At 34.8% G+C, this 16,663-nt stretch overlaps 3 protein-coding genes across 4 annotated transcripts; 1 reads left to right on the plus strand and 2 right to left on the minus strand.

Annotated features, from left to right (window-relative positions):
- Window positions 1-10,096: 10,096 nt before the first annotated feature.
- On the plus strand, window positions 10,097-11,717 carry LOC111454590 (V-type proton ATPase subunit c''2). The gene is made up of 4 exons (XM_023096091.1): window positions 10,097-10,383; window positions 10,495-10,572; window positions 10,897-11,067; window positions 11,183-11,717. The coding sequence occupies exons 1-4, from the start codon at window positions 10,256-10,258 to the stop codon at window positions 11,352-11,354; spliced, it is 549 nt and encodes a 182-aa protein (XP_022951859.1). The 5' UTR covers window positions 10,097-10,255; the 3' UTR covers window positions 11,355-11,717.
- A 338-nt stretch (window positions 11,718-12,055) lies between these two features.
- On the minus strand, window positions 12,056-13,805 carry LOC111454587 (aurachin C monooxygenase/isomerase). Its single transcript, XM_023096087.1, has 4 exons — window positions 13,527-13,805; window positions 13,124-13,428; window positions 12,834-13,044; window positions 12,056-12,737 (listed from the first exon to the last, which is right to left on the minus strand). Exons 1-4 carry the CDS (start codon window positions 13,773-13,775, stop codon window positions 12,219-12,221), a joined length of 1,284 nt encoding a protein of 427 aa, XP_022951855.1. The 5' UTR covers window positions 13,776-13,805; the 3' UTR covers window positions 12,056-12,218.
- Window positions 13,806-13,905: 100 nt separating this feature from the next.
- On the minus strand, window positions 13,906-16,439 carry LOC111454588 (aurachin C monooxygenase/isomerase-like). 2 transcript variants are annotated; one of them, XM_023096089.1, is made up of 5 exons: window positions 16,150-16,439; window positions 15,514-15,818; window positions 14,752-14,962; window positions 14,218-14,599; window positions 13,906-14,052 (listed from the first exon to the last, which is right to left on the minus strand). In XM_023096089.1, exons 1-5 carry the CDS (start codon window positions 16,396-16,398, stop codon window positions 13,931-13,933), a joined length of 1,269 nt encoding a protein of 422 aa, XP_022951857.1. In that variant the 5' UTR covers window positions 16,399-16,439; the 3' UTR covers window positions 13,906-13,930. The 2 variants fall into 2 exon arrangements, with proteins under 2 accessions (XP_022951857.1, XP_022951856.1); XM_023096088.1 differs by having other exon boundaries at window positions 13,924-14,599.
- Between the last annotated feature and the right edge of the window lie 224 nt (window positions 16,440-16,663).

The raw sequence follows: 16,663 nt of genomic DNA on the forward strand, positions 1-16,663 counted from the left end.
AAAATATTTATATTTATTTATTTTGTAGTTCTAAATAGTTTTTATTTTATCTATCATTTATATATAATTTTTGCAAACTTTTTCTAATTTGATATTTTAAAAAATCTAGGAATCATAATAAATATTTTTAAATTTCGAGTATTACATGAATAAAAACAATGTATGAATCTCAAAATTATTTTATTTCAATAAATTTTAAAATTAGTTATTAGTGTTAATTTAAAATTATTTGTTATTGGTGCAGATAAAATAGTAATAATAAATTAATAGAGACAATACGATTAATATATATATATGTATGATGTCCCACATTGGTTGAGGAGGAGAAGAAACCATCATTTATAAGGTTGTGGAAACCTTACTCTATCAAACGTGTTTCAAAGCTACGAGGGAAAGCCTAGAGATGATAATATCTACTAGCGGTGAAGATAGGTCGTTACAATATATTTATATTTTCAAAGCGGACCATTACAGATGGTATTAGAGTTAGTCATCGGGTGAGGCGGTGTGCCAGCAAGGACGCTAGGGTTATAAGGAGTGGATTGTGAGATCCCACGTCGGTTGGAAAGAGAAACGAAGTATTCCTTAAAACCATGAGGCTACGACAATAAAGATATGTAATACTCTAAAGTGGATAATCTCTACTATGGTAAGTTTTTATTTATTAGAAAATGAATTTAATTAAGTTCTTAAATATTTAAATATTTAATTTTATGTCCTATAAATTTAAAATCTTCAAATTTTTGTCTAATAATTATTTTTGTTACAAAACTTTTGAACACTATAAGATTAAAATTAAAAAAATTAAAATTTTATTATAAAATTAAACTTTTTAAATGTATTAAATATTTAGTGACCTTTTTGAATCTTAAAATTAAAGACTAATATTACATTATTATGGCAATCTCTTTATATTATAGCAATATTGAATAAGTATGTGGGGTTTTATTTAATAATTAATTATTAATTAAAGTATGTGGCTTTATATTCAACATTAATGATGAGAATAAAAAATAAAACCAGATATTTTTTAATTATAATATATAAAGTAGGTCAATCTTTTAAAATCCATTTAACTAAAATATGGTCATGAGGGTCATAATTCTTTTTTAGCAATAACTTAAACTATTTAAAATATTAAATGCCATATATTTATGATCTGTTAGAGTTCATATTTAAAAATTTAAAAAAAAAATCTTATTATTATATGTTAGAAGCCTAATTTAATATCCAAATTATTTAATTTAAATTTTAATATTGAATCATTAGTTAAATTTTGAAAAATAAATAAAAATTTAAAAACTATTGTCATATTTAATAAACATTTTATTTTTAAAACTAAGTTTATAAATATTAATTCCACTTTTGTTTGTTTGGTTATTTACATCTAGTTTTGAAAATTAAATAATTATTTTATTTTTTTAATTTTTAATTTTAAAACATATAAATTTTCGAAATGAAAAACTTCTATTTATTTAAAGAAAAATTAGTTTTCAAATTTTAATTTAGATTTTAAAAAACATTTTTTAATAAAAAAAAAACCAAAAAAACAGAAAACAGTAAATTCGTGTTTTAATAAAGGGGAGAGATGCGCGTGCATTAAGGCGCGTGAAGGAATTAATCAAGAAGACGACAAAAGAAGCTGCCACGTGGATTCGCTGCAGGAAGAGGCATTCGTTCTTGGTTGTTGCATCGTTGGAAACAGAAACGATAACCTTTTGCTTCATTCACAGCCGTTAGATCGCCATTCTTTCCACGCGCATTTGTTTCTCACTTGTAATAACTAATTTAAATATTTTATCATATATTACTAAAAAAATAATTTATTTATTTATTTTGAATTTTTACTTAAATTAAAAAAAATTAACAAAAATTATAAATATTCAAAAAATCATTAAATAAAATTTAAAATTGAAAGTATCGGCCTATTTAAATTCATGTAAGTCTAAGATTTTACCTAATTTTGTACAATAATTTTTTCTCGATCTCGAGCATATATAAAAGACAAAGTACGTCACTATTACAAAGTTGTTATTACGTCACGTTCGACGTGTTTACCAACTCATCCAAGGGGTCCGTATAAATTAGTTATAATTCAATAAATTCCGTACACACCGAAGCATTTATAAATTAAACCATCCTTTTTTCACGTACTCGATAATTATCGACGTGAAAATGAACACCTGTACTCGTACTTATCTCATTAATGAAAACATTCAACCAAAGTTAGGAAAGCAAAGAAGTTTCGTTTTCGCAGACCTATTACCTTAGCTTCATTAATTCTCAATTTCTCTTCTTATTCCCTTTTTTGAAACAATCAATTCTCGATCCATTGTTTGGTAAGTTCTCACCCTCGGTCTATAGGGATGTGAGACTACATATATGGTGTGGGTCACAGACTCAATAATTAATTATTAGTTATGATATTATTTTTCTCTCGTATGACCCAATCAATCTCTCGCTTTCGTTTGTTTTTTTATTTTTATTCCTTCAAAATCAGATTGCATATGCAAACAACGTCAATAACCGAGCCGAGAATAAATCACAAAAAATGGCTGTCTGGTGAGAGAACACTGACTAAAAAACGTACAATTATCGAGAGTCGAGATGTATACATTCGGGATCGTTCGACGAATAGTAACGGGAAAAAATAAAAATAAAAAAAGTTTGGTAGAGGTAATTAAAGAAAACATAGGCCTACAGGATATGGGGATCTAGGGTGGAGCTTCCTCTCACTAACACATTACCTAACATTTGATAGAGAGAGAAAATGTAGGGTTTGAAACTTTGAATCTAGGTAGCTCTTATTATTTTCCTTAATGGACTATTTGCATGCCTATAAATACCTATTCTTTTTTTAGTTTATTTTAATATTTTTTTTAAAAAAATTATTAATAAATGGTACGATTATTATTAAAATGATAATTAATGTCTTATTTATTAGAGTGTCTGCTGTCTCTACACCCCTATCTCCTTTATCACCGAGCGGTCATTTAGGGGTCTTAGCTAGTGATCTGGGCTGTTTCCATCTCCCATCGTCTCACTGGGCGACCTTGACCCCTGTTATTTTGAGATCATATCTAGTATTCAGAGTTTGCCTCGATTTGGTACCGCTCTCGCGACCCGCATCGAAACAGTGCTTTAGCCTCGGGAGCGAAAATTAATTTTATTTTTAGAAATAATAATAATATTATGGAATTGAATTGGTAAAAAATAAAAATAAAAATAAAAGTAAAAGGTTTTGTAGATTACCCAATTTCCAAAAACTGAGAGACTTTTTTTTGACACAAAAACTTGGCCTTCATGGACAGCCAAAGCACACAAACTGAAGAAAATTACAGGCTATGTGTTAGACATGGGAGAGTTGTAGGCCTTTTTCTTGGATCTCCATATCAAATATAGCAGCTTTTTAGGCATGCCATCCATCACCTTTGTTTTATTTTCTTCTCCCCCCTCCTTTTATCTTAAATCTTAATCCAAAATCCGCTCATATTATAATCTTGACTTAATCATTTTAACTCTTTTCGACCTTTTTCGAGAATCCTCGAGTTTGTATTACTGAAAGGTCGAGATATCTCTAAACTCTTTAACGAGATCACCTGTGCCCTAATGTAACTACCCAGTTCACCGTTAGTAAATATTGTCATATTTGGATTTTTCCTTTCACGGCTTCCAAACGAGATTATTGATGCTCGAGTGTAACAGCCCAGTTCATCGTTTGTTATCGACGTTTCTACGCGACTTCCAAATGAGGTTATTGATGCTCTAGTGTAACAATCCAGTTCATCGTTATTAACGTTTCTACGCGGCTTCCAAACGAGATTATTGATGCTCTAGTGTAACAGCCCAGTTCATCGTTTGTTATCGACGTTTCTACGCGACTATCAAATGAGGTTATTGATGCTCTAGTGTAACAACCCAATTCACTGTTATCAACGTTTTTACATGACGTCCAAACGAGATTATTGATGCTCTACTGTAACAGCCCAGTTCATCGTTATCAACGTTTCTACACGGCTTCCAAACGAGATTATTGACGTTCTACTGTAACAGCTCAATTCATTGTTATTAACGTTTCTATGCGGCTTCCAAACGAGATTATTGTTGCTCTAGTGTAACAGCCCAGTTCATCGTTATCAACGTTTTTATGCGGCTTCCAATCGAGATTATTGATGCTCTACTGTAACAGTCCAGTTCACCGTTATCAACGTTTCTACGCCCTCCCTCTCCAACCAATGTGGGATCTCACAATCTACCCCCCTTGGGAGCCCTTCCTCGTTGGCACACCCTCCCAGCGTTTGACTCTAATACCATTTATAACAGTCCTACCCCCACAGCAAGCAGATATTGTCCTATTATAAATTTCCCTTTAAGGGGCTTCCTCTCAAGATTTTAAAACGTGTCTATTACCGAGAGATTTCCACACCCCTATAAGAAATGGTTCGTTCCCTCCTCCAACTGATGTGAGATATCAGACTTAATGAGATGAGTAATTCCACTGACATTTTCTACTTCAAAAGAGATCATCAGTGCTACTAGACATATGGTAATATAATTTCGTTTAAAATATATATACTTTGACGATTAAATTATGTTCGTAGTAACGTATATTTTAATATATAATGATATAATATAAAGTTTTAAAAGTTTATAAAATAAAACAAACATTTAGTTTCATGATTGGACTATGTGGGAGGGTAGCTCTCTTTTCTTACCAACTTTGAATGTTCCTTTGAAAAGCTTTTAAATTTCTTCATTTATGAAATTTCCATGGGACTTGGAGAGAACAAAAATTGTTTCTTAATGTGATTGTGCATAAAGTGGTTGCACATCTTTTTGCTCAAACAAATCATTGCCATCATGTGTGTTTCTTCATATATTGTACTTTTTTACAATTTTTTTATCTATTTTTTTCTAACCCTTTTTTACTTTCGGCTCGGGACGATTAAACTTTACCTAGTGAATTTCGTTCTTAGCATTATTTTTTGTAGCTAATTCCGTGGTCGGTCGATATTCCCATTATTTTTCTCTACAAAGCATGGTTCCACCTTCATCGATTTACTGACTGACTTAGCTCGTTTATTTTAAACCTAATAATTCGCCCAAATCTAATCCTAAAAACCAATCTATTTCATTGCCCGTGTAAAATATTCCAATTTAATTAGCTTATATTGTTTATGTTGGATGATGAAAGTCCCACCTCGGTTAATTTAGGGAATTATCATGAGTTTATTATTAATCAATACTATCTTCATTGGTTTGGGGCATTTTGGGAGAAGTCCAAAACAAAGCCATGAGAGCTTATGCTCAAAGTGGATAACATCATACCATTGTGGACAGTCGTGATTCCTAACAATCTAATGTGTTTTTTTTTTAATCTATACATGAATTAATTAATCTTCTATTAATTCACATATGATTAAAATTAATTTATATATCACACTATAATTTAAATTATAAAATTAATGTTTGTTGCATACATAGGGTAAATTTTTGAGATAAATGGATGGTAATTCAATAGAATCTCCTTTCATTTAAAGTATTTATTATTATTATTTAAAAGAAATATTTTGGTATTATTATTATTGTTATTGTAATATTTAATGCAAAACAATAAAAATAAAAATAAATAAATAAATCAGTAAGAGGGGTCTCAGATTTGCACGATGTGAATAGAATGGTTTCTATCAATTGGTGCAGTGATCGGTATTATCAGATAACTGACTCCCACCACAATAATAACTTTTATTTATTTATTTTTTCCCTTTTTAATTTATTTTATTTTTGTTAAACTTTCATATAAAAAATATTTAATGAATTAAAATAGCATTTAAATATCATTTTAATTATTCTTATTTAAGATTATTTTATTTTTATTTTTCTAATGTTAATCCTAAACTAAATAATAAAATAAAATAATTTTAAACGATAAATTATATATATTTTTTACTATTTCATAAATATTTAAAAAATACCTTTAAATAGAAAAATTAAAAATGTTTGACAAAATATTTATATTAAAATATTTTAATGAAAATGAAAATAAATTTGTACGGAGGAATCAGTGACGGTAACGGTGGAGTGAGCGTCAACAGCGAGGTTGACGTCACGTGACCGAAGACGACCGTCACAGCTGCCAATCAGGCAATAACGTGGCGGAAAGTGGGTCCACTGAGCCACGTCCAGCCAATAGAATCTTGGCATGTGGCCCCCACTCTGACGAACGTAATGACCAAAACGACCCTGACACCTTACGAATTGATAGCTCTCAAAATAATCACCGAGATCACGCTTACACCGAAACGACTCCCGGCCCTCAGTTTTTGTAAAAGGATTGGTGCATTTTGATTTGACGCAGAGGGGTACTATCGTCATTAACTCCTCTGCCACGTGTCATTTTAAAAAAGAAAATTAAATTCGAATTCCTTATTGTGGAAATATTTAGACTGCAGTTTAAAAGCCTTCGATTTTCCTATCCTTTTTTTTGGGTCCCTCTGGCTAATCCTTGAATCCGGACCGTCGGTTGCTCCATCAATCACGCGTAATTCAATGTCAATCCAACGGTCAGGGTTCCATCACAACGGACTTTTGATTTTTTTTCTTTTTTAAAAAAATTTAATTTTAATAATAATGACGTCATCCTGATTGGTAATTGGTATAGTTGATTAAATGGATCTCATGATCTGATTTGTTTCATTTTCTCCAAGATGATGACGTCACCTTTAATTTTTACTCCTCTGACACCTTTCTTATTGGCTTAATTTTGCAGGAATATTCAATGCCCACTGATTCATAAATTAATTTAAAAATAAATAAATAAATTACAATTTCATTTCTGTGGGCTTATTATTAATAAACAGGCCCAATGGGCCCATCCAAAAGCCCAAATCAGAAAATTCAGACCCAGGCCCAATAGGGGATGGAATAAAATGATATTAATAAAAAAAGAAAATAGAAAGGGGAGAATTTAATTATTTTATTTATTTATTTATTTATTTATTTTATTTTTTGGATTCTTTTCAAAATGGCAATAACACCCATCACCTTTGTGCATGCTTTACAAAAGTGGGGGGAAATTTCTATTGGGTTAGCACTAAAAATGGGAATCTCAATTGAAATAAATAAATAAATAAATAAATAAATAAAAATTTCACACAATGATGATAATATTTTTATTTCTTTCCTAAAATAAAAATGACGGAATCGTCCATTAGATAAAAGAATATACTCTTTAAGCACTCATGGATCGTTAAAGATATAATTTTTTTTTTAATAATTGTTAGATGTGATAAAAAAAAAATATTATCAATATCTAATAACCGCCCGATAGATACTGCATTGATGAGAGATGGGAACAAAATATTTTTTATAAGGGCGTGCTAGCGGTGGGCTTAGACTAAGGACAATATCTACTAGCAATAGGCTTAGAGAACAATATCCGTTAGCAGTGGACTTGGGCTGTTATAGTTTCTGTATCTCTTTTATACCGTGTAAAGTGCTAGGTTCACTATAGCAAAATTCTCGAGTAATTTTTAATAACTCGGTTAAGAACAGTTGAGATCCACTAGTAGTGGAAGTTGTATTATGTTCCCAATTTGGGTACACCCAAAATCTATAGAGAGCCATTTGTGAATCTCGACCATTCTCTGGTGGAAAATGATTGATGTTTTGTTAACTTAGTCTTTAGTTTCTAAATTTGCTATAACATCATTACATAATGCTAGTACTTTTTTTTTCCCGAAAAAAAAAAAAAAAAAAACTGTTTGAGCGTAACTTAACTGAGATCCCACATCAGTTGGAGGAGAGAACGAAACATTTTTTATAAGGGTGTAGAAACGTCTCTCTACCACGCGCGTTTTATAAATTGTGAGGCTGACAGCGATACGTAACGGATCAAAGCGGACAATGTTTATTAGTAGTAGGCTTGAGCTGTTACACATGCATTATCGACCAAAAAATTTAATTTTCGAAGACGTTCTATAATGATATTAGGTTATGCAGTCTAATCTGAAAGTCGTCGAGTTGTATAGACAAAGTGAGGTTGAGAAGATGTATTGTGTATTTTGTCAAGGGAGGTGTTGATGTTGTATGCCAACTTTGGTTGCCATCTCTCATTCTCTTTTTCTACAAAAATCTCTAACTTAGATTCTCTCCATCACATCCCACCTACTTCCCACCCTTCATAGTTCCACAAGCTTAGCTAAGTACATATTTTAGTTCGTTTTATTAATTTATCGTGGTGGTATACGAGAGGGAAACCTAAAAATTAGATGCTCGTATTGTGGGTGTGAACCACTTTTGTCGGTAGGATCAGAAAAAATCATAGAAGATTTTACTCGTACAAAGAGAATAAATCTATCATGATTTATGGTCTGTTAGTTGGGAGTGACCTAAAGTTTAGAGAAAACGCTACATTTTTTAGGTCAACTAGCCGGGAGTGACCTAGAATATTATATATATAAAAGAGAAAGTAATAGCTCAAGCCCACCAGTAGCAGTCTTACGGCTTTAAAATGCATCTACTAAGAAAATGTTTTCACACCCTTATAAGTACTTCGTTCTGTTCTCCAACCCATATGGGATCTCGCAGAGAGAGAGAGAGGGTATAAGATTTCACATCGGTTAGAGAGGAGAACGAAGCATTCTTTATACGGATGTGGAAACATTTCACTAGCAGACGAGTCTAAGAGAAAGCCTGAAAAGTAAAGCCTAAAGAGGACAATATTTGTTAGAGATGGACTTACACGGTTACAAATGATATATGAGCTAGACATCGAGCGATATACCAACGAGGACGCTGGGCATCGAAAGGGGTGGATTGTGAGATCCCACATCCTTAGACGCATTTCTCGAGGAGGACAATATCTGCTAACGGTGAATTTGAACTGTTACAAAGAGGTGAGGGGTGATCGGTAATTTGATGTTTTGTTGGCATTTTCTCCACAATAATGTTATGCAATTATTACCTAATTATATATAGTGATTTAAATGATTATGTTTATTTTCCTTTCTTCTATCTCATAATGTTTCTTTTGTAAACAAATCAAATTTAAAATAAGGTTTTTTCTTCAGCTATTATTATTATTATTATTATTTAAAGATAAGTGACCTATGTTTTGATAAGGCCCTCTTCATGTTATAGGAAAAATAAGAGCAATTACTTTCCGAAATAATGGGAAAAGTAAGTAAATTTAAGATATGGACACTTCCACGACCAGCCCATTTATGTTATGGGCCTCATAGCCCTGAATATGGCCCAACTAAGATTGGTCCAATTCAAAAGCCGGCCCATTCCACGCTATGTAAAGCCCACAGTGCACCATCATTTCTGCATAGCCCAGTGGGCTTATTGGGCCTTGGTCTGGCCCAACTAAATTTATATATCGATAACATGTCAATTATTGTTGAGCTATACTTATATTTGTTAAATTTTGTTGAGAGATTCACGATAAAATTGAGAAGCAACCAATCCATTAAGGCCCAAGAGACCGAACATGCCCAATAATACCATCCTCACCATTTGGGAATCCTCGATAACGTGTGCAACTTACCGTTCAAAGGATGAAGAACCCCTAGAAAGCGTTCTACATTGCATAGGAGGGAGCCGAAACTAAGCTAATTAAGAGGACAATGAACTAAGCTAATTAAGTGGAAACTAAGTTAATATGTATAAATTCTTGGTCTTTTTAAACATTTTTGTTGTCCCACGTTGACTAATTAAGAAATATTATCAAAATTAAAGGCAAAACTACGGGGACTTATACTCAAAAGGTATAATATCAATTAATAGCATTTTTTTAAAACATTTTTAAAAGTAAAATGTATTTTCCAGATATTTTTTAAATTAAATATTAATAATTTACTACCAAAACATTAATATATTTTTTTTATATATTTTTTTTACTAAGTTTAAACGTGATATTAATGTTTTTAAAAGTTTAATAAGTGAAAAAATAAGAGTTATTTATTAATTTAAATGAAATTTATATTTTTTAACAAAAAAAAAAAAAAGAAAAAAAAGAAAAAGAAAAATTGAAGTATGCTATTACGGGATGTATGCAATTACGATAATGTACACGAATAAAGTTTTGAGCTTTCTCACGCGCGCGTGGAGGTTTATCGATACTCATCCGTCGATCTCCACATTTTTCACATCAGGAACTCTCTTCCTCCAGACGGATTTCAGATCAAATCGAAGTCGTCTTCGTAATTACTGCGTCGATTTCAGAATCAAGGTCGGAAGCGGATAGATAATCATGTCGACCGCCGCCGTGATCGCACATTCTAGCTCCTGGTCTCGCGCTCTCATCAATATCTCTCCCTACACTTTCTCCGCCGTCGGTATCGCCATCGCCATCGGCGTTTCCGTCCTCGGCGCCGCCTGGTGCTGTCCTAACCCTATATTATTTCGTTCTCTTTGCGTTTTTCTTGATGAATGTTTATTTTGTTAATCCCTTTCTGAACGATGAAAATTTGCGCGGTTGCGTATTTTTAGGGGGATTTACATTACGGGAAGCAGTTTGATTGGTGCCGCGATTAAAGCTCCTCGTATTACTTCGAAGAATTTGATCAGGTGAAGCGTTAACTCTAGTTGATGAATTGTTCATTTTCCTATTGATTGGATTACTTCTTTTGAGACGGTCGGGTTGGGATGTATAATTAGGGATTCTTATTGCTAAATTCTTGCACTTATACAACTAAGAGCGACGAAACTCAAAGGTTTCATTTCATTACTTTGTTTAATTTTGAATCAATTGGAACAGAGTTGAACACAAGCCTTGAATTTTTGAAAAAAAATTGTAATTCGTCCAACAAAGTCCAACCAATTTCAAGAACATAGCTACATTTTTCTGGCCATTATTTTGATTACAACGATTTGAATGCTGTGTTATTTCAGTGTAATTTTCTGTGAAGCTGTTGCTATATACGGTGTCATTGTTGCCATCATCTTACAAACCAAGTTAGAGAGTGTTTCAGCGTCTCAGATTTATGCCCCCGAGTCTCTAAGAGCAGGATATGCAATTTTTGCATCTGGAATCATAGTTGGCTTTGCTAACCTTGTCTGCGGGTTTGATATCTTCTCTCTTACTTGGTTTATTCAATCAAAATCCTCGAATTTAGCTCTTCTTTTACGTTTCATTCTGATTGTTTGCTCTGAATCTTTTCTGATGCTTTGTTTGAAGGCTGTGTGTGGGAATCATTGGAAGCAGCTGTGCGTTATCAGATGCCCAAAACTCCTCTCTTTTTGTGAAAATTCTTGTAATTGAGATCTTTGGCAGTGCGCTCGGGTTGTTCGGAGTGATTGTTGGGATAATTATGTCAGCTCAAGCCTCTTGGCCTGCAAAGACAGGTTGATCTACCTCTTCGATTTTGAACACGAGCTCAAAGTTCGATTACGATGAAGAGGGTAACTTGTTTTTCTTCCCTTGAGCCTAGTTGTTTGCCCCTTCATAGATAATGATTGTTCTTGTAAAAGCTAGAGTGGGGAGTTTGTATGCATTTTTTTATTGTTTGGGTTTCAATCCTATTCCCTTGGAGAACCATTCCATCATTCTGATGTTGGTATTAAATATTTCTTCTTCTGATTCCTTGAAAACACTTGAATCGTTCAATAAGTTACGTCGTAGGATTGCTTCTTTTCTAGCTTGTATGACATTTTCTTGCAAAATCTGTGTGTTCAGTTCTTGAATCGTTTATTAAACACTGGCATCTTTATATCTACTGTGTTCTTTGCTGTATTGTACTCTCTCGATTGAAGATCGTCTTTTAAAGCTTTTTAGCTACGGTATGCATCATCATGTATGCATCATCATGTATGCATCATCATGTATGCAATGAAACACAAAAAGATTCACGATGAAAATGTACGAGTTTGCAATGATCGGTAACGAGGAAATTTAGGCTTGAATCTGAAACACGAGTATTTCTAATCGAAGCGGGTACTTATATCTTACAATCAAATTGATGCGAAATCTGGGTAGCTGCTGTGTAGTTGAAAACTTGATATAGAATTCTCATTTGGTTAGGTATAAAGGTTCCACATAACTCATTCATGATTAATGATGCGAAGGCTTGACTTGAAGCTGATTTATTTCATACGATTCAGCATACTTTTTAATCATACAATGAATCAAGTACAATTAACTGCAGCCAGAGAGACTAGCTTCCAACTGAAAAACCTGTCTTGAATGCATACTTCGGTTTTCTGCACATTCTTGACTATATAGGCTTCATGGTCGTATCAATCAATTGAGGAACATCATTGAAGAAAGGAATGTTTTTCTGTTGAAGTTCTTGGCAATTCTCTGGCATAGCTACCTTCGGGTCGAAGGGTTCACGGTCAGGAAGAGTCAAACCTTGCTTAAGCCTACCCATAAACCTAGAATGCAGGACTTGCTTCGAGCTTACAGGCAGTCGAACGGATTGATATTCTGCAAGGGCTGTTTGTAAGTTCTCCAGTCCCCATTTCTCAAGGCATTTGCCTAAAACAGCTGCATCTAATATGGACATGTTTGTACTTCTCAAGCCATGAGGAGTTGTGGGATGAGCTGCATCCCCAACCAATACTACATTGTCCCAAACTAGTCGTTCCAATGGATTTCTATCATATATGACATTGATGAAAGGCTCTTTTGTTTCTTTGATGACTCTTGCGAACTCGGGAACCCAAACCTTCTCTGCTTGTTCATGCATCTTCCTCACCATCCCGTCGTCTACTTTCATGGTCAGCGACTTACCCTGCATTCATTTTGCTCATTCGTGTCAACCAATACAAACTATAGAACGAACTATTGTATTGAGGTTTACTCGGATCACATTTGGACAATCAATTACCTTGAGTTGTGGCTCTGGTTGATTGATATACCAAATCCAGTTGATCTTTTTGTTTGGAAGCTCGTAGATCACAATGTGAGTGCCAGATCCCAAGTCAAAATACAAGCATTTCCCAAAATCAGGAAACGCCTTTCGGATGTCGATTATCGTCTCTGAATTCTCATTCTCAGAGAAATCAAGGACTCCTCTCCAAGCACAATAACCAGAATATCTACACAAAACAATGAAATTGCTATTTGTCAGCATGAACATATACTTCAGAATTCTGCTCCATTTTCATGTTCATATACCTCAACTGAAAGTTGGGAAGAAAGGTTTGAAGAACAGAAGAAAGACACCCATCTGCTCCAACAAGCAAATCCCCAACTATTTCAATAATCTCGTCAGTTTGCAAAACTCTTGCTGCTATTTTCACAGAAGATTTATCCTCAGATGTGCAAAAAGAGAGGAATTGGTGACCCCATAGAAATATATCAGGAGGAAGCTCATTGTAGAGAAGGCCATGGAGATCAGCCCAATGAGCTGCTCTGAAATTGAAATTCTCATCCCTAGTTAAAATCCTCCTGCCTTTGGTTTCCTCATCAGTTGCTTGATTCTACATACAAATACACACAGGTAACATTGTTCACAATTCAACAAACCCTAGATAAATTCGAAACCTCTTAGACGTATCTGATTCGATTCGAAATTTACCTGATCGACTGTGAGAGGGAGAGTGGATTGGAGGAGGAGTTGAGGCTTGGAAAGCCATGACTGAATGAGGCTCTGAGAGAGAGAATCGAGACCGAGGCCGGCGCCGGTGGAACTTCCGGTTGGGGGAGAGGTTGATTTTTCGAGTATCTGAACTTTCCAGCCGGCCTTAATCAGAGCATGAGCGCAGGATATTCCGGCAATGCTGCCGCCGACGATGACTGCTTTGGGGATTCTGTTCTTCCCGTTCATCGTTGCAACTGCCAAACAGAACAGGGAGGATCAGAGACTTTTCCCTGTTTGGGGAAATATGCGCTTCAGAAATCAAGGAAGTGTGCCTGGCACGTGCGGCTTGTGCAAACAAAAGATATTTCCAGCCTTTCACCAAACCACAGGACATAATATTCCTAGCTCAGATCAATCCCTTCAGGAACATCATCACAGAATGGTGAATTTCTTATTTGAAGCTCTTGCAGGTTTTCTTCAGCTATATTCGGGTCGAAGGCTTGGCGGTTGGGAAGCGCCAAGCCTTGCTTGATCCATCCGACGTGCCGGGAATGGACATAATATTCCTAGCTCAGATCAATCCCTTCAGGAACATCATCACAGAATGGTGTATTTCTTATTTGAAGCTCTTGCAAGTTTTCTTCAGCTACATTCGGGTCGAAGGCTTGGCGGTTGAGAAGCGGCAAGCCTTGCTTGATCCGCCCGACGTGCCGGGAATGGAGGACTTGCTCAGAAATAATAGGCAGCCGGAGAGACTGATACTCAGCAAGAGCTGAATTTAGATCTTCAGCTCCCCATTTCTGAAGGCATTTGCCCAAAACAGCTGCATCTAATATAGACATATTCGTGCTTCTCCCACAATGAGGAGTTATTGGATGAGCTGCTTCTCCAACCAATACCACATTGTCCCAAACTAGTTGTTCTAATGGATCACAATCATAGATGGCATTGATGAAAGGATCTTTTGTTTCTCGAACGACGTTTGCAAACTCAGGAACCCAAATCTCGTTGGCTTGTTCGTGCAATCTCCTCACCATCTCCTCGTTTACTTTCATCGTCATTGATCGACCCTGCATTTGTACGCTAGTTGGTTCCAAACTCCAATTAACCAATGAATATGCTAAAGAGCTGATGTAATAGAACTAGAAACCAGAAACCGAACGGCACAATTGTATTTAATTCCAAAAGGGAATGTAAGCATTCAATGAAAGTAAGCAATCACCTTGATTTGAGGTTCTGGTTGATTCACATACCAAATCCAGTTGATCTTCTTCTTTGGAACCTCAAACATTCCCATATGAGTTCCAGATGCCAAGTCGAAATACAAGCCTTTACCAAGTTGAGGATAAGCCTTATGAATGTTGATCTCAGACTCTGAGTTCTCATTCTCTGAGAAATCAAAAACCCCTCTCCAAGCATAATAACCTGAATATCTACAATCAAATTCAAGTTATGAATAAGAAAATGCAGCATGCTTTAGACTTCGAGACTAAACAACACTACGACTACGAATGTATGAAAACAATGGGGAAGCAAAAAATTTGAACTTCTCCTCCATTTTCGGGCTTGTTTGACATGAGTTTTTGGATGCATAAAAACGGTTCTAAGCACCTGAAAAGTACGAAAACAATGGGGAAGCAAAGAATTTGAACTTCTCCTCCATTTTTGGGCTGGTATGAAAAGAGCTTTTGGATGCTTAAAAACGGTTCTAAGCACTTGAAAAGTACGAAAACAATGGGTAAGCAAAGAGTTTAAGCTTCTCCTCCATTTGCAAGCTTGTTTGAAATGAGTTTTTGGATACTTAAAAACGGTTCTAAGCATTTGAAAAGTACGAAAACAATGGGGGAGCAAAGAATTTGAACTTCTCCTCCATTTTCGGGCTTGTTTCAAATGAGTTTTTGGATGCTTAAAAGCGGTTCTAAGCACTCGAAAAGTCATTACGAATACTTTTTTGGTACTTAGAAAGCCCATTTATTTTACAGACCTCAACTTAAAGCTGGGAAGAAATGCTTGACGTATGGAAGAGAGACAGCCATCAGCTGCAACAAGCAAATCCCCAACTATTTCAACAATCTCATCAGTTTGCAGAACTTTTGCTACTATTTTCACAGACGCTTTGTCGTCAGATGTACAGATAGAAAGAAAAAGATGACCCCAAAGAAATATGTCAGGTGGAAGCTCATTGTATAGAAGGCCATGAAGCTCAGCCCAATGTACAGCTCTGAAATTGAGATTCTCATCATTAGTCAATATCCGTCCCGTCTTGCTTTCTCCACCAATAGCCCGATTCTATTAAAACAGATGGTGGATGAAAGAATTAACAGATTGTTTTATTTGAAATTCAACTCAAATGCATCGAAATCGACGACAAAACTAGAACAGTTTCTCGTTCAATACTCGAATTGAAACAGATTGAAGATAAATTCCGCCATCCAGATTCGATCAAATACACATCAGAGCACACAATTATTTACTGGTAGCATAAACCTTGCCCTAACATTGAAATCACTCTGTTCAAATTTCACAAACGGAGAAGACAGAATGGTCTTCCTCAGGTAACGATCAATATCAGACATCGGCGTAATAAAATTACAAGGAAATGATAGGGAGAGATTTTGACCTGCTCCGTCCCTAGAGGGGAAGTGGATTCGACGAGAAGTTCAGGCCGGGAAAGCCACGACTGGATGAGTCTCTGAGACAGAGTGTCAAGGCCGAGTCCGGCGCCGGTGGAACAACCGGTCGGCGGAGTGGTGGTTTTATCGAGGACTTGAACTTCCCAGCCTGCTTTGATCAGAGTATGGGCGCAAGAAATTCCGGCAATGCTCCCTCCGACGATCAAGGCTTTGGGCTTCTGCTTCTTCTGGAGCATGGCTTTGTTCGTTGATTTGGGCGCTAGAGATGAATTCTGAGAAGAAAGTATCTTCATCGCGAAGAAGTCAATTTAAATTTTTATTACGTTAATAATCCAAACCTTATAAACTCTTACTTTTTCTTATTAAAAATTATCTTAAATTTTTTTTAAAAATTTTCACGATCATATTAAACTTTTTTTAATTAAAATAATAATAATAATAATAATAAAAAATATATATATATATATATATAAGGTACTACGTTTTAAAAAATATTTATGA

The sequence above is a fragment of the Cucurbita moschata genome, unplaced genomic scaffold (genome assembly GCF_002738365.1).
Source record: "Cucurbita moschata cultivar Rifu unplaced genomic scaffold, Cmos_1.0 Cmo_Scf00016, whole genome shotgun sequence".
Classification (NCBI taxonomy): Eukaryota; Viridiplantae; Streptophyta; class Magnoliopsida; order Cucurbitales; family Cucurbitaceae; genus Cucurbita; species Cucurbita moschata.

Excerpts from the sequence above, each read along its gene's own strand:
- LOC111454590 (XM_023096091.1), top strand. The coding sequence starts at position 10,256 with ATGTCGACCGCCGCCGTGATCGCACATTCTAGCTCCTGGTCTCGCGCT. Across the intron at positions 10,384-10,494 it reads TCCGTCCTCGGCGCCGCCTG|GGGGATTTACATTACGGGAA; the intron begins GTGCTGTCCTAA and ends GCGTATTTTTAG. Across the intron at positions 11,068-11,182 it reads TTTGCTAACCTTGTCTGCGG|GCTGTGTGTGGGAATCATTG; the intron begins GTTTGATATCTT and ends CTTTGTTTGAAG.
- LOC111454587 (XM_023096087.1), bottom strand. The coding sequence starts at position 13,775 with ATGAACGGGAAGAACAGAATCCCCAAAGCAGTCATCGTCGGCGGCAGC. Across the intron at positions 13,429-13,526 it reads TCCCTCTCACAGTCGATCAG|AATCAAGCAACTGATGAGGA; the intron begins GTAAATTTCGAA and ends ATTTGTATGTAG. Across the intron at positions 13,045-13,123 it reads CTTCCCAACTTTCAGTTGAG|ATATTCTGGTTATTGTGCTT; the intron begins GTATATGAACAT and ends TGTTTTGTGTAG.
- LOC111454588 (XM_023096089.1), bottom strand. The coding sequence starts at position 16,398 with ATGCTCCAGAAGAAGCAGAAGCCCAAAGCCTTGATCGTCGGAGGGAGC. Across the intron at positions 15,819-16,149 it reads CCCCTCTAGGGACGGAGCAG|AATCGGGCTATTGGTGGAGA; the intron begins GTCAAAATCTCT and ends CTGTTTTAATAG. Across the intron at positions 14,053-14,217 it reads CGTCGGGCGGATCAAGCAAG|GCTTGGCGCTTCCCAACCGC; the intron begins GCTTGCCGCTTC and ends GGATCAAGCAAG.